Source organism: Clupea harengus, chromosome 2 (assembly GCF_900700415.2).
Source record: "Clupea harengus chromosome 2, Ch_v2.0.2, whole genome shotgun sequence".
NCBI lineage: Eukaryota > Metazoa > Chordata > Actinopteri > Clupeiformes > Clupeidae > Clupea > Clupea harengus.
In genome coordinates, this window is record NC_045153.1 from 7942487 (window position 1) to 7954308 (window position 11822).

Sequence of the window (11822 nt, forward strand, 5' to 3'; positions counted from 1 at the left end):
ACCCAACATGAGCTGTGGTCAGTGAGGAGTGTCCAAATCAATAGTGAGTTATACTAGTGTATAATTTAGTCCCCTTTACCATGCATGTCTTAAATTAATCAAACTGGTATCCCATTGGTAAATGTGAATGTCCCCTTTCCCCTCTTCATGTCCATATCAACCAATCAGGTGTCCTCCTCTTTTACCCCACAGTGCCTAAATCAACCAATCAGGTGTCCTCCTGGTGTACAAGCCTCCCCTTTTACCCCCCAGTGTCTAAATCAACCAATCGGCTGTCCTCCTGGTATATAAGCCTGTCCCCCTTTCCCGCCCTTCTCCCTAAATCAACCAATCGGGCGCCGTACTGGTGGCTTGCTGTCCAGAGAGAGGCTGGCTCTCCTGCGCTCCGTTGACGGCGTAGACGCTGATGCTGTAGTCGGTCTCGGGGCTGAGGCCCGTCAGGGTGAAGTGGCTCCGTGAGGGCGGCAGCCGCTCGTCCTTGGCCCGGCCGCCACGCACCATCTGGTAGCGCAGCCGGTAGCCGGTGATGGCCGCCCGCGGGGCCTGCCAGTGCACCGTGAAGGAGCTGGTGGAGAGTTCGGAGAAACGCAGGCCGGTGGGGGTGTCCAGGACTGCAGAAGGGAAGGAGAGAGAGAGAGAGAGAGAGAGAGAGAGAGAGAGAGAGAGAGAGAGAGAGAGAGAGAGAGAGAGAGGAGAGAGAGAGAAAGAGAAAGTTATATTCATTTTTACTGTTCCTGGTTTCAGACAGATTCATCTGCACCTCTGTTGGATTAAGTACTTATCTGGCATAGATCATTTTGAAAACGGATACTTGACCTAATCTCTTCATTCCCAAACTCAAGTCAAACTCACGTGTTTTCTGAGTGCCGACCAGAGGAGAGCTTTCCCGTTGCTCGTAGACACACACCACACTCACCAGGTACTCCGTGTTGGGAAGGAGGTCTGGAAGACATACAGCCACCATCAGAGTGTGGTCCTTTCGGGATTCGTGTGTGTGTGTGTGTGTGTGTGTGTGTGTGTGTGTGTGTGTGTGTGTGTGTGTGTGTGTACACTATAGTACACCATGTCACAGTTATGCAAAACTGACAAGCTGAATTAATAGAAAACAAAACGGTCCCATCCTGTCTTTGAGGGGAGAGGAACCGAGGTTCTCTTACCGCGCAGAATCAGACTGTTGAAGGCTGCGCTCACACTGCGCTCGGTGGTGTCGTCGTCGCTGTCGATGGGGTGGTATCGCACGACGAAGCGGTTAATGTCCGCGGTGTTGGGGACGACAGGGGCCGTCCACGACACCAGCATGCTCTCGGGGCTGACATCACCGAAGCCGAGACGCGTGGGGGCCGGAACCGCTGGAGGAGGTGGGAAAAGGGGGAAGAAGAAAAGGGAGAACAAGAAAGAGAGAAAAAGAAAGGGAGAAGAAGAAAAAGTAAGCTCACAGATCACACTAGGCCTGCTAATGGTCACATCAGGGTTAGATTTCCATGGTGGAGATGGCTTCCTCTGTCTGTTTTTAAGTGGTAAACAAACACAAGGAATATATATTACTGTAACACAAACTGGAGTAATATTAAGTCAACACTGGGGTTGGATGGACGGGGTAATTCCAAATGCAGGATTTTTATTAAAAAGGCCAACACACAGAATTTATGGCCATTGAAAAAAAAAAACTAGGTGAATGGGAGTCACTGAAGGAGTGAACATCCTGTAAGCAGAAAGGAGAGAGGGGGGGGGGGTGTACAGATGAGAGAAAAATGGGCTACTGCTTTGAAACCGCCACTAAGAAAGAGATGAAACAAATTAATACTTCACAGCCTGCTGCCAGCTGGGCTTGAAACCAGAACACACACACACACACACGCACACACGCGCACACACACACACACACACACACACACACACACACACACACACACACAGGGCTCAGATTAAAACCATATGCAAGTCTCCCATTTCACTTCTTTCCTCTCCAGCAGGTTTCTAGTCTCTCATACATTCTCATTCTCTTTCTCTTTCTCTCTCTCTCTCTCTCTCTCACACACAGAGAGTTAAAAAGGGATAGACACAAAAACGGAGGGTGAAACTTGGAGAAAAAGAAACAAAGACAAACAAGAAAGAAAGAAGGGAAAGTATGAAAAAGACATTTTTAAAAAAAAGAAAGAAAGAGGGAGACAGACAGACAGAGAGAGACAGTGAGTGAGTGAGAGAGAGAGAAAGAGCAAGAGAGAGAGCGAGAGCGAGAGAGAGAGTGTGTGTATGAGAGAGAGTGTGAGAAAAAGAGTTTGAGAGAGGGGGAGAAAGGGAGAGAGAGAGAGAGAGAGAGAGCGAGAGCGAGAGAGAGAGTGTGTGTATGAGAGAGAGTGTGAGAGAAAGAGAGTTTGAGAGAGGGGGAGAAAGGGAGAGAGAGAGAGAGAGAGAGAGAGACCGTGTGTCTACCCAGCACATGGACCCCACAGCACTGATAACTGATGGTGATTAGAAAAGCTACAAGTTGGCTCTACCTCACAGCCTGCCCCGCTCAACTAGCTATCAGCTAATGAACACGGCTCCAGAACAATGACATCACACATTACAGTGTGTGTGTGTGTGTGTGTGTGTGTGTGTGTGAGCGAGCATGTGTGGCTGTGTGCATGCAGAACAATGACATCACACATTTCAGTGTGTGTGTGTGTGTGTGTGGGCAAGCATGCGTGGCTGTGTGCATGCATGTGTGTGCGTATGTATGGCAGCATGATTGTATGTGTGTGTGTGTGTGTGTGTGTGTGTGTGTGTGTGTGTGTGTGTGTGTGTGTGTGTGGTCAGACTTGGACAACTGAGAGCAGTCTGACTGATATAATCCTTTTGTAACAAAGTTTGTGAGGTCAGCTTAATCAAACCGAGGAGAGTGAGGAGACATCTGGTGGAAAATCTGGGTCAATTTTAAAGGCCATTTTCCACACATTTCCCACACAACCGTTCCCAAGCAAGCATTGGTGAGAACGTTCTGCTGAACCACATGCCTGAGCCTGAGGAAGCCCAGTATTCCGTGTCCATCCTTCCTTAGCACTCCCTGAAAACCTCTTCATACCCCAACATGAACCCATTAAACGCCCCCATTAAACGCAGGGTACCCCCCTCCTCCCCCCTCCTCCTCCGAGCTCCACTTACCAGTCTGCTGGGTCAGCGTGGTAGGCTCGCTCTCGCCGCTCTCCGTCACCGTGACAACCGTGATGTCGTAATCGATGCCGGGCTCCAGGCCGTAGACGGTGTAGTAGCCGGTGGTGGGCTCCACCATGTCCTCGAAGATGGGAACGCTGTCGCCCGCCGCTACCACGGTGACGCGATAGCCCGTTACCGTGGTGAAGTTGAGCGGGCTCCAGCTCAGGCCGATGGTGGAGTCGGTGACGTCGACGAAATCCAGGTCCGTTAGCGTGGGGATTTCTGAGCGGGATCAGAATGGAAGGGCGAGAGGAAGGACGGATGGCGCACAGACACACACACACACACGGCGATGGACAAACACAGACACACACACACACACAGACAGACAAAAAGACAGAGAAGCACAAACACACAAAGTCATTGTTGAGTGTGACTTCTGACGGAGGAAAGAAGGACCTTCCACATGGTACAGTAACCATACCATGGAAGACCAAGCACACATAACCAGCGATATGACGGGGGTGACGATTCACCACCACAAGAGTGAAAAGGTCTAATGTCAATAGTGCCTTTACACTGGTGTGGCCATATCACTTCATCAGTAGTACTAGCAAGAAACCAGTTAGAACCAGAACACCACGGCGGGAACACTCCATTAAACATAATTCTGATTACATTTAATGTTCTCTGGTAAAGTAAACACTCATCACTCAAGCCATGATGAATATATTCAGACATTAGGTACTTGATCCACAAACACACACACACACACACACACACACACACACACAAAAACAAACACAAACACAAACACACACACTCTTGGTCTGGGTGGACGAAATCTTCAGGCCAGGGGTCATAGTTGAGAGTTCAAAGGTCACAAGCTTAGGTGCTCACCCTGAGTGACAGTGGTAGAGACAGGCGTGCTCTCCATGTCATCCTTGACGGTGACGACGCTGACGTTGTACTCCACGCCAGGACTGAGGTTATCCAGGGTGCAGGAGGTCTGGCCCGCCTTCACAAACTCCTCCACGGAGTTTCCTTGCTGCCCATTGGTCGGTGTGCATGTCACTCTGTAGCCGGTGATGTCTGAAACATGGTTGGGGAGTTATATTTATTTATTTTTACCGTTGAACAAACAGGCTTGAAGACTATGTTTTGTATGTTCACATGCAGCTGGTACAATGGTCCAGATTAATATTCTAGCTTTTTAGACCTTAGATCTTGTAAAATGCATTTTCAGTCAGATTTTCACAAGCCTTCAAATCAATTTGGACTTCAATATTTGTTTTCTTTCAGCAGCTTCCCATAATATTAAACATCTCTCATGAGGTAAGAGAGGGAGGAGTCACCTGGAGTCTTGGTGTCTCCCCATTGGACAGTCAACTCGCCTGTCTTGGAATTGGACTCCAGGTTCAGGTCAGTGGGAGGAGACAAAGCTAAAAAAAAAAAATTGGAATATTTCATATATAGAAGTTACAGAATATTTTAGCTGAAGACTTAGTAGCAATTGACAGTCATGTTTAGCATGTAATTAAACACAAATGTATTTTAATATTATTATTATTATTATTATTGTTATTATTAATATCTATTTTATGGCAATATAACTACACACACTGGGTAATGCATGCTCTGTCTATCAGAGCTTACACTCTACATTCACATAATCTTTACCAGGGTAAGATATGACGACAATATCTTCACCATTCAACCATTTTGTAGACATCAGATAAAATTAGATAAGGATGTGGCTATTTATGTTACAGTAGGGTGGGTTATTGGTAATCATTTCCTGTTGTCTCGATGCCACTGATAGTCTCCCATATGAGGGCTAAGGTCCCGCCCACTTACGTGTGACTATGCGGCGCGTGATTGGGTTGCCGTGGTGGTGGCCGTTGATGATTGGCTGGACGCTGTAGGAGTACTCCACCCCGGGGGTTAGGCCAGAGACGGCGAGGGTGCCCGAGTCGGAGGTCACGTCCCTTGGTGCCTCACCTCCCAGACTGGGTCTCACAGTCAGCTGGAGAGAGAGAGAGAGAGAGAGAGAGAGAGAGAGAGAGAGGGAGGGGTGGGAGAGAGAGAGAGAGAGTGCCAGAGGAGAGAGAGATAGAGCCAGAAGAGGGAAAGACAGAGGAGAGAGAGGGAGAGGGAGAGAGAGCCAGAGGAGAGAGAGAGAGGAGAGAGAGAGAGAGAGGGGTGGGAGAGAGAGAGAGAGAGATAGGGGGGGGGAGAGAGAGGGGGGGCATGAGAGGAGGGAAAGAGGGAGTGAAGGAGGGTGATAAAGTGGAGGTAAAGAGGAAGGCAAGAAAGTAAGGCAAAATGAGGAGAGTAGTAGAAAAGAGGAAAGAATGTAGAGAAAAGAAACAGAAGATGTGAGCACATAAACATGGGGTTAAAGGTCATTCTTTTCACAGGGTCACATTTATGACATGCAGGTGACAGTCTCACGACACCACACCTCCACCACTATATCAGGCACGCACGCAAGCACGCACGCACACAATCGGACAAGAATCTGAAAACACTAATACAAAAAGTAGCTTGTGGTGTAACTGTATACTGAATAACTGAATTACTGTATAATTGTACCTCTACCTTTGGTCAGCTAGCTCATTCTGCAGAAATCTTACAAACAAACTTCCCAAACTGCTGAGATTCCTTTCTTTAACGTGCCTACATTGGCTTAGACAGAGCCAGTAGTAGGCAGAGTTTAACACCAGTGGATGTTCATATACTCTGTGACAGTGCAAGCTGATAGGGCCACCCCTCTGTGCAGTACCTTGTATCCCACCCTGGGCACTGGTTTCCAGGAGACGGTGATGGAGGTGTCTGTGACATCAGTGGTGAAACGGGGAGCATTGCCCATGGGCTGGGCTGGTGGGGAGGGGGGGGGGGGGGGGGGGCAAGAGAGCACTGGGTTAACAGACCAGCTTCATCATCAACCATGAACATGACCACATCAATATATTCCATGTTGGAATAGAATTTCCCTCCAAGTAATTTTGCTTTGCTGTGCATGACTATGTTGGGTCTTGTTGTGATCTTGTTGCTGGGTAATCACATGTGTTTCTGTGTGTGTGTGTGTGAGTGTGTGTGCACATGTGTGCATTTTTAGGGTACATATGCATTACCTAGGTGCAAGTACATTTGTGTTTGTGTGTTTGAGTGAGAGAGGGAATGTCTGTGTGTGTGGTGTGTGTTATGTGTGTGTCTTTCTGTCGGTCTGCCTGAGTGTGTGTGTGTGTGTGTGTGTAACTCACTGGTAGTGAACACTCCGGTGGCTCCCTCACTCAGCACGTTGTCCCTCTCAGCGTGGAGTGTGGCGGTGTAGTGGGTGTCGGGCTGCAGGTTGAGCAGCGTGTACTGGTTCAGCCGGGCCGGGATGCGCAGCTGCTTGGGACTGGAGCCCTCCACCACCAGGAAGAGCCGGTACCCCGTGATCTGGGCCCGTGGGGGCCCCCACAGGATCACAGCGCTGTCCTCCGTCACGTCAGAGAAACGGACACTGCTAGGGGAGTCTGGCTCTGAAGGGTGGGGGAAAGGAGAGAGTGGTGCGTTACTAAACGTGTTGTGCGTTACTAAAGGGGTTGTGCGTTACTAAAGGGGTTGTGCGTTACTAAAGGGGTTGTGCGTTACTAAACGTGTTGTGCGTTACTAAAGGGGTTGTGTGTTACTAAAGCGGTTGTGCGTTACTAAATGTGTTGTGCGTTACTAAAGGGGTTGTGCGTTACTAAAGGGGTTGTGCGTTACTAAACGTGTTGTGCGTTACTAAACGTGTTGTGCGTTACTTAAGGGGTTGTGCGTTACTAAAGGGGTTGTGCGTTACTAAAGGGGTTGTGCGTTACTAAACGTGTTGTGCGTTACTAAAGGGGTTGTGCGTTACTAAAGGGGTTGTGCGTTACTAAAGCGGTTGTGCGTTACTAAACGTGTTGTGCGTTACTTAAGGGGTTGTGCGTTACTACACAAGTTGTGTGATAATAAACGAGTGGTGCGTTAGTAAACGAGTGGTGTGTTAGTAAATGAGTGGTGTGTTAGTAAACGAGTGGTGTGTTAGTAAACGAGTGGTGTGTAAGTAAATGAGTGGTGTGTAAGTAAACGAGTGGTGTGTAAGTAAATGAGTGGTGTGTAAGTAAATGAGTGGTGTGTTAGTAAATGAGTGGTGTGTTAGTAAACGAGTGGTATGGTAGTAAATGAGTGGTGCGTTAGATAAACACATCTCACATTGTGCTTCACTAAATGTCATGAGGTGATGTGTCTCTTATTAGGACAGTTGGAAGTGGACAGTACGTGGACAGCTGAGCAGATGTTATGGAGGGGTGAACAGCAGCTATTTCTGACTGCTACGGCATGCCAGAGAAGCCAAACCAACCCCTCGATAAAAAACATCACTGTTAATGTTGCTATTATTCTACCATCAGCAGGGAACTTGTGAATGTACTGTGTAAACATGTGGTTAACGCGAGCACATGTCTTCAAAAGACCCGCTCTAAAAGCGTCCAAGTTTGTGTTCTAGGGGAAAACGGGAGTGGCACAATCTAAACAGTCACATAACATCTGAGTCATTCCGGTCCTGTGTGTCCTGCCATCATATTTCCATTGGGGTCTGTGACTGGCATGTTCCCCTGGACACACACACACGGACACACAGCCTGTTTTTGCCACTCCTTTCAGCGTCCCTGGAGGTTCGAGGGCCCTTGTGTAAATGTTGTGGTTTCCACTGTCTTGTGCAGCCTATTATGAATTGTGTCTTTTTCTGTTCCTGAACTGTTTCCGTGGTCACTAGTTATGTAGAACAGCCACATCTTCCTGAGTGGTTTTCCAGGTAACAGCTTGCTGCATCCCCACTACCCAATGCCTTGTAATGAGCATAGTTTATGTTGTCCTTCTAATTTATTGACGACTGATGCCCAGTCCTGAGGTTTGTTTTCCCTTCATAAAACACCTTTATAAATGTATGCAGTTTATATTCAATACTGCGTACTTTCTTTGATGCCATGCTTTGTCTCCTTCTTCTACCTCTCCTTAGCTTCCCTCTAATAATATCTCCTCTAACTAGTAATTAACTCGCACTTACAGTACTTACATTCCTGCACTTTTTTTTATTTATTATGTAAAGTAGTATTTATTGTTACACTAGGGCCTCTATAGCTTGATTGTTCCACTCCTTTTTACATCACTTTGGATAAAGGCGTCTGCTAAATGTCTAAAGGTAAATGTATAGAACACTAATATTGTATCTGTACTGAATATGACCCATTGCTGTACTCAAAGGCGTCTGCTAAATGACTAAAGGTAAATGTATATAACACTAATATTGTATCTGTACTGAGTATGACCCATTGATGTACTCAAAGGCGTCTGCTAAATGACTAAAGGTAAATGTAAATGTATAGAACACTAATATTGTATCTGTACTGAACATGACCCATTGCTGTACTCAAAGGCGTCTGCTAAATGACTAAATGTAAATGTATAGAACACTAATATTGTATCTGTACTGAACATGACCCATTGCTGTACTCAAAGGCGTCTGCTAAATGACTAAATGTAAATGTATAGAACACTAATATTGTGTCTGTACTGAACATGACCCATTGCTGTACTCAAAGGCGTCTGCTAAATGTCTAAATGTAAATGTATAGAACACTAATATTGTATCTGTACTGAATATGACCCATTGCTGTACTCAAAGGCGTCTGCTAAATGACTAAATGTAAATGTATATAACACTAATATTGTATCTGTACTGAACATGACCCATTGCTGTACTCAAAGGCGTCTGCTAAATGACTAAATGTAAATGTAAATGTATATAACACTAATATTGTATCTGTACTGAACATGACCCATTGCTGTACTCAAAGTAAATGTAAATGTATATAACACTAATATTGTATCTGTACTGAACATGACCCATTGCTGTACTCACTGGTGGCCTGTTCTCCCACCAGAGGTTCGCTCTCCTCGTCTCCTTTCAGGGCGAAGACGTAGAAGCGGTAGAGCGTGCCGGGCATGAGGGGCGTCACCTCCACGTAGGCGTTGTGTGTGATTGGCAGCTGGAGCTGTCGCTCAGCCAGCCCGTCGGCGCCCACCGGCGCCACAGAGACACGGTAACCCGACACCTCCGTGGATGGTGCTGCCCAGGTGAGGGTGATCTTGGAGCCGGACACGTCGAAGAACTGAAGGTCAGTCGGAGAGGGGACTTCCTCTGTGGAAAGGAAGTGACGGGTTGTTTATACAAATAAGCAGGATGTACCATCAGCCTTAACGTTCACAAACACATGTAGTTTATTCTAGTCTAAATCAGGGTCACCAGTCTTTTCAAACCTAATCAATGAATCAATTAGCTCATGTATCAATGTGTAGGAGACTGATCAATCACGTCTGGTTAGCACCATGAGACGTGCTCTAACACCTAGCCAAGTTGTACTTCATGACCAAAGCAGCGACTCTTTCTACCCAATCATTTGTCTCCAATCTACACACACACACACACACAACACACACACACACCACACACACAACTCTCTTAGTTTATTTGCCCACTAATAAAAACCCTGCCATCATAGAGAAGGAATGCACACACACACACACACAGAGAGAGAGACTGTGAGCTCACCAGATAGAAAGAACAGCAGAGCAAGTGCAGAAGAAAGAGAAGAACCTCCAACAGAGGAAGAGAGGAGAGAAGGACGGGTTTTGGCCGAGCCGTGCTGTTTGAGGAGACGCTACGAGGCTCGGTGGGCGCAGACATCTGGCCCGGGCCCCTGCCCACAGCGGCGTGGCGAGGCACCTGAGCAAACGGCTCCCCGAGCATGGGAGAGGCACGCGGAGCGCTCCAGAACATTCCTCAAGGTCATGGTCACCCACAGACAGAATAAACTGTACAGAGAGGGTCAGCACATCAATCACTCAGCCTGACAGAGAAGGAGAGGCGAGGATGGAGAGAGCGAACAAGATGGAGGGAAGGGAAAGAGAAAATAACAAAAAGGCAGGTTGAACAGTGAGGATAAGAAAGAAAGAAAGAAAGAAAGAAAGAAAGAAAGACAGAAAGAAAGAAAAAAAAAAACAAGAAAGAAAGAAAGAAAACTAGAAAGAAAACAAGAAAGAAAGCAAGCAAGATGTGCGTAAGCAAGGAGGGCCTATCAAATCAAACAAATGAGAAGTGTGTGTGTTTGTGTGTGTGTGTGTAAAAAGGCAGGGCACAGAAAAAACAAACAACAGACAAAGAAAGAAGGCAAACTGACAGAGAGCCTACAGAACTACAGATGGAGAGGTTGAACGCTGGAGGGGGTGTTTGCCAACAGCTAAATCAGAGCGTGGCGTCTCGACTACTTTATTAGCCAGCTCCCATAAAAATCAACCTTCAACATCTCAGAACTGCACATGGATTTAACAAGCAACTGAAGGGTTACACACACACACACACACACACAAACACACACACACACACACACACTTTGATTTACTCCAACAGACGTTCAGGCTTTATCGTCGCCTTGCCAATATAGTACTTTTTGAACCTGTTGACAATTAATACATCATCCAAACTTTCCACTGCACAAGCTCGGCGGAGATAGCAAGAGAAAGAGGGAGAGAAAGAAAAAAAAGAGAGAGGAAGAGAGAGGAAGAGACAGAGAGCAAGAGAGAGAGAGAGCAAGAGAGAGAGTAAGGGAAAGAGAGCAAGAGAAAGAGCGAGAGAAAGAGAGAGAGAGAGAGAGAGAGAGAGAAAGAGAAAAAGCTTAGATGTGGAAGGTAGGGTTAGGGATAATCCTTTAATTGTGCTTCTGCAGGATTTAATAAAAGTTTAAAAGGAGAGAGAGGGAGAGAGAGAGAGACAAGGGGAGATTGGAGAGAGAGAGAGAGATAGAGACGAGGATTTAATAAAGTTTAAAAGGGGAGAGAGAGAGAGAGAGACGAGGGGAGATTGGAGAAGAATCCGTGCAGTGTGATAAAGACAAGGCTATGAGGTCTAGAGTACAGCCCAGATGGATTTCTGTGTGTGTGAGTGTGTGTGTTGTGTGTGTGTGTGTGGTGTGTGTGTACCTGGTAGTGGGTCTCCGGCTGTGTTGACCTGTACAAACACAGGCTCGCTCTCCAGGTTTTCCTCCACTGCGTAGATGCTGATGTTATATTGCAGGCCGGGGCGAAGGTCACTCAAGGTCACAGAGGTGGCCGTTTCGGGCAGGGTCAACTCTGTGCTGCCACCCTCGACGGATGGAGTATAGACCACACGGTAACCTGCAGGACACACACACACATTGGTTCAGTCATACAATCTTATATACTGTTTATATATGATATATATATATCTTTTAATCTAATGTTAGGGTTTATTAACTCTTTATCTTGTTGTACCCTTTCCCTAAGGGTGACACACATTTTGACACACAAGTGCTGTAAATCAGTACAACAAGTGAATCTGAAGAAGACGGAGAAGACTCGGCCACTGTGCAGACCTGTGATGGGGGCCAGAGGCTTGGACCAGCTGACGGTGATGTCGGTCTCATCCACATCCTCCACTTCATGATCAGTGGGGGCGTCAGGAGCTACACATGAGAACACAGAGTTACAGTGGGTGTGGGCGTGTGTGGTGTGTGTGTTGTGTGTGTGTGGTGTGTGTGAGAGAGAGATTGTGAGTTAGACTAAGTGTGTGTGTGTGTTGTGTGTGTGTGTGTGTG

General features: G+C 46.9%; 1 protein-coding gene across 1 annotated transcript in view; it reads right to left on the reverse strand.

The window, feature by feature from the left end:
* LOC105899465 (fibronectin-like) overlaps window positions 1-11822 on the reverse strand; it is a 45902-nt gene that overhangs the window by 15294 nt on the left and 18786 nt on the right. The window contains 12 exon segments of the mRNA XM_031581834.1: window positions 345-611; window positions 853-942; window positions 1158-1349; window positions 3145-3417; window positions 4036-4227; window positions 4491-4577; window positions 4993-5161; window positions 5921-6015; window positions 6402-6665; window positions 9071-9349; window positions 11188-11382; window positions 11601-11690. Coding sequence (XP_031437694.1) covers window positions 345-611; window positions 853-942; window positions 1158-1349; window positions 3145-3417; window positions 4036-4227; window positions 4491-4577; window positions 4993-5161; window positions 5921-6015; window positions 6402-6665; window positions 9071-9349; window positions 11188-11382; window positions 11601-11690 — 2193 coding nt within the window.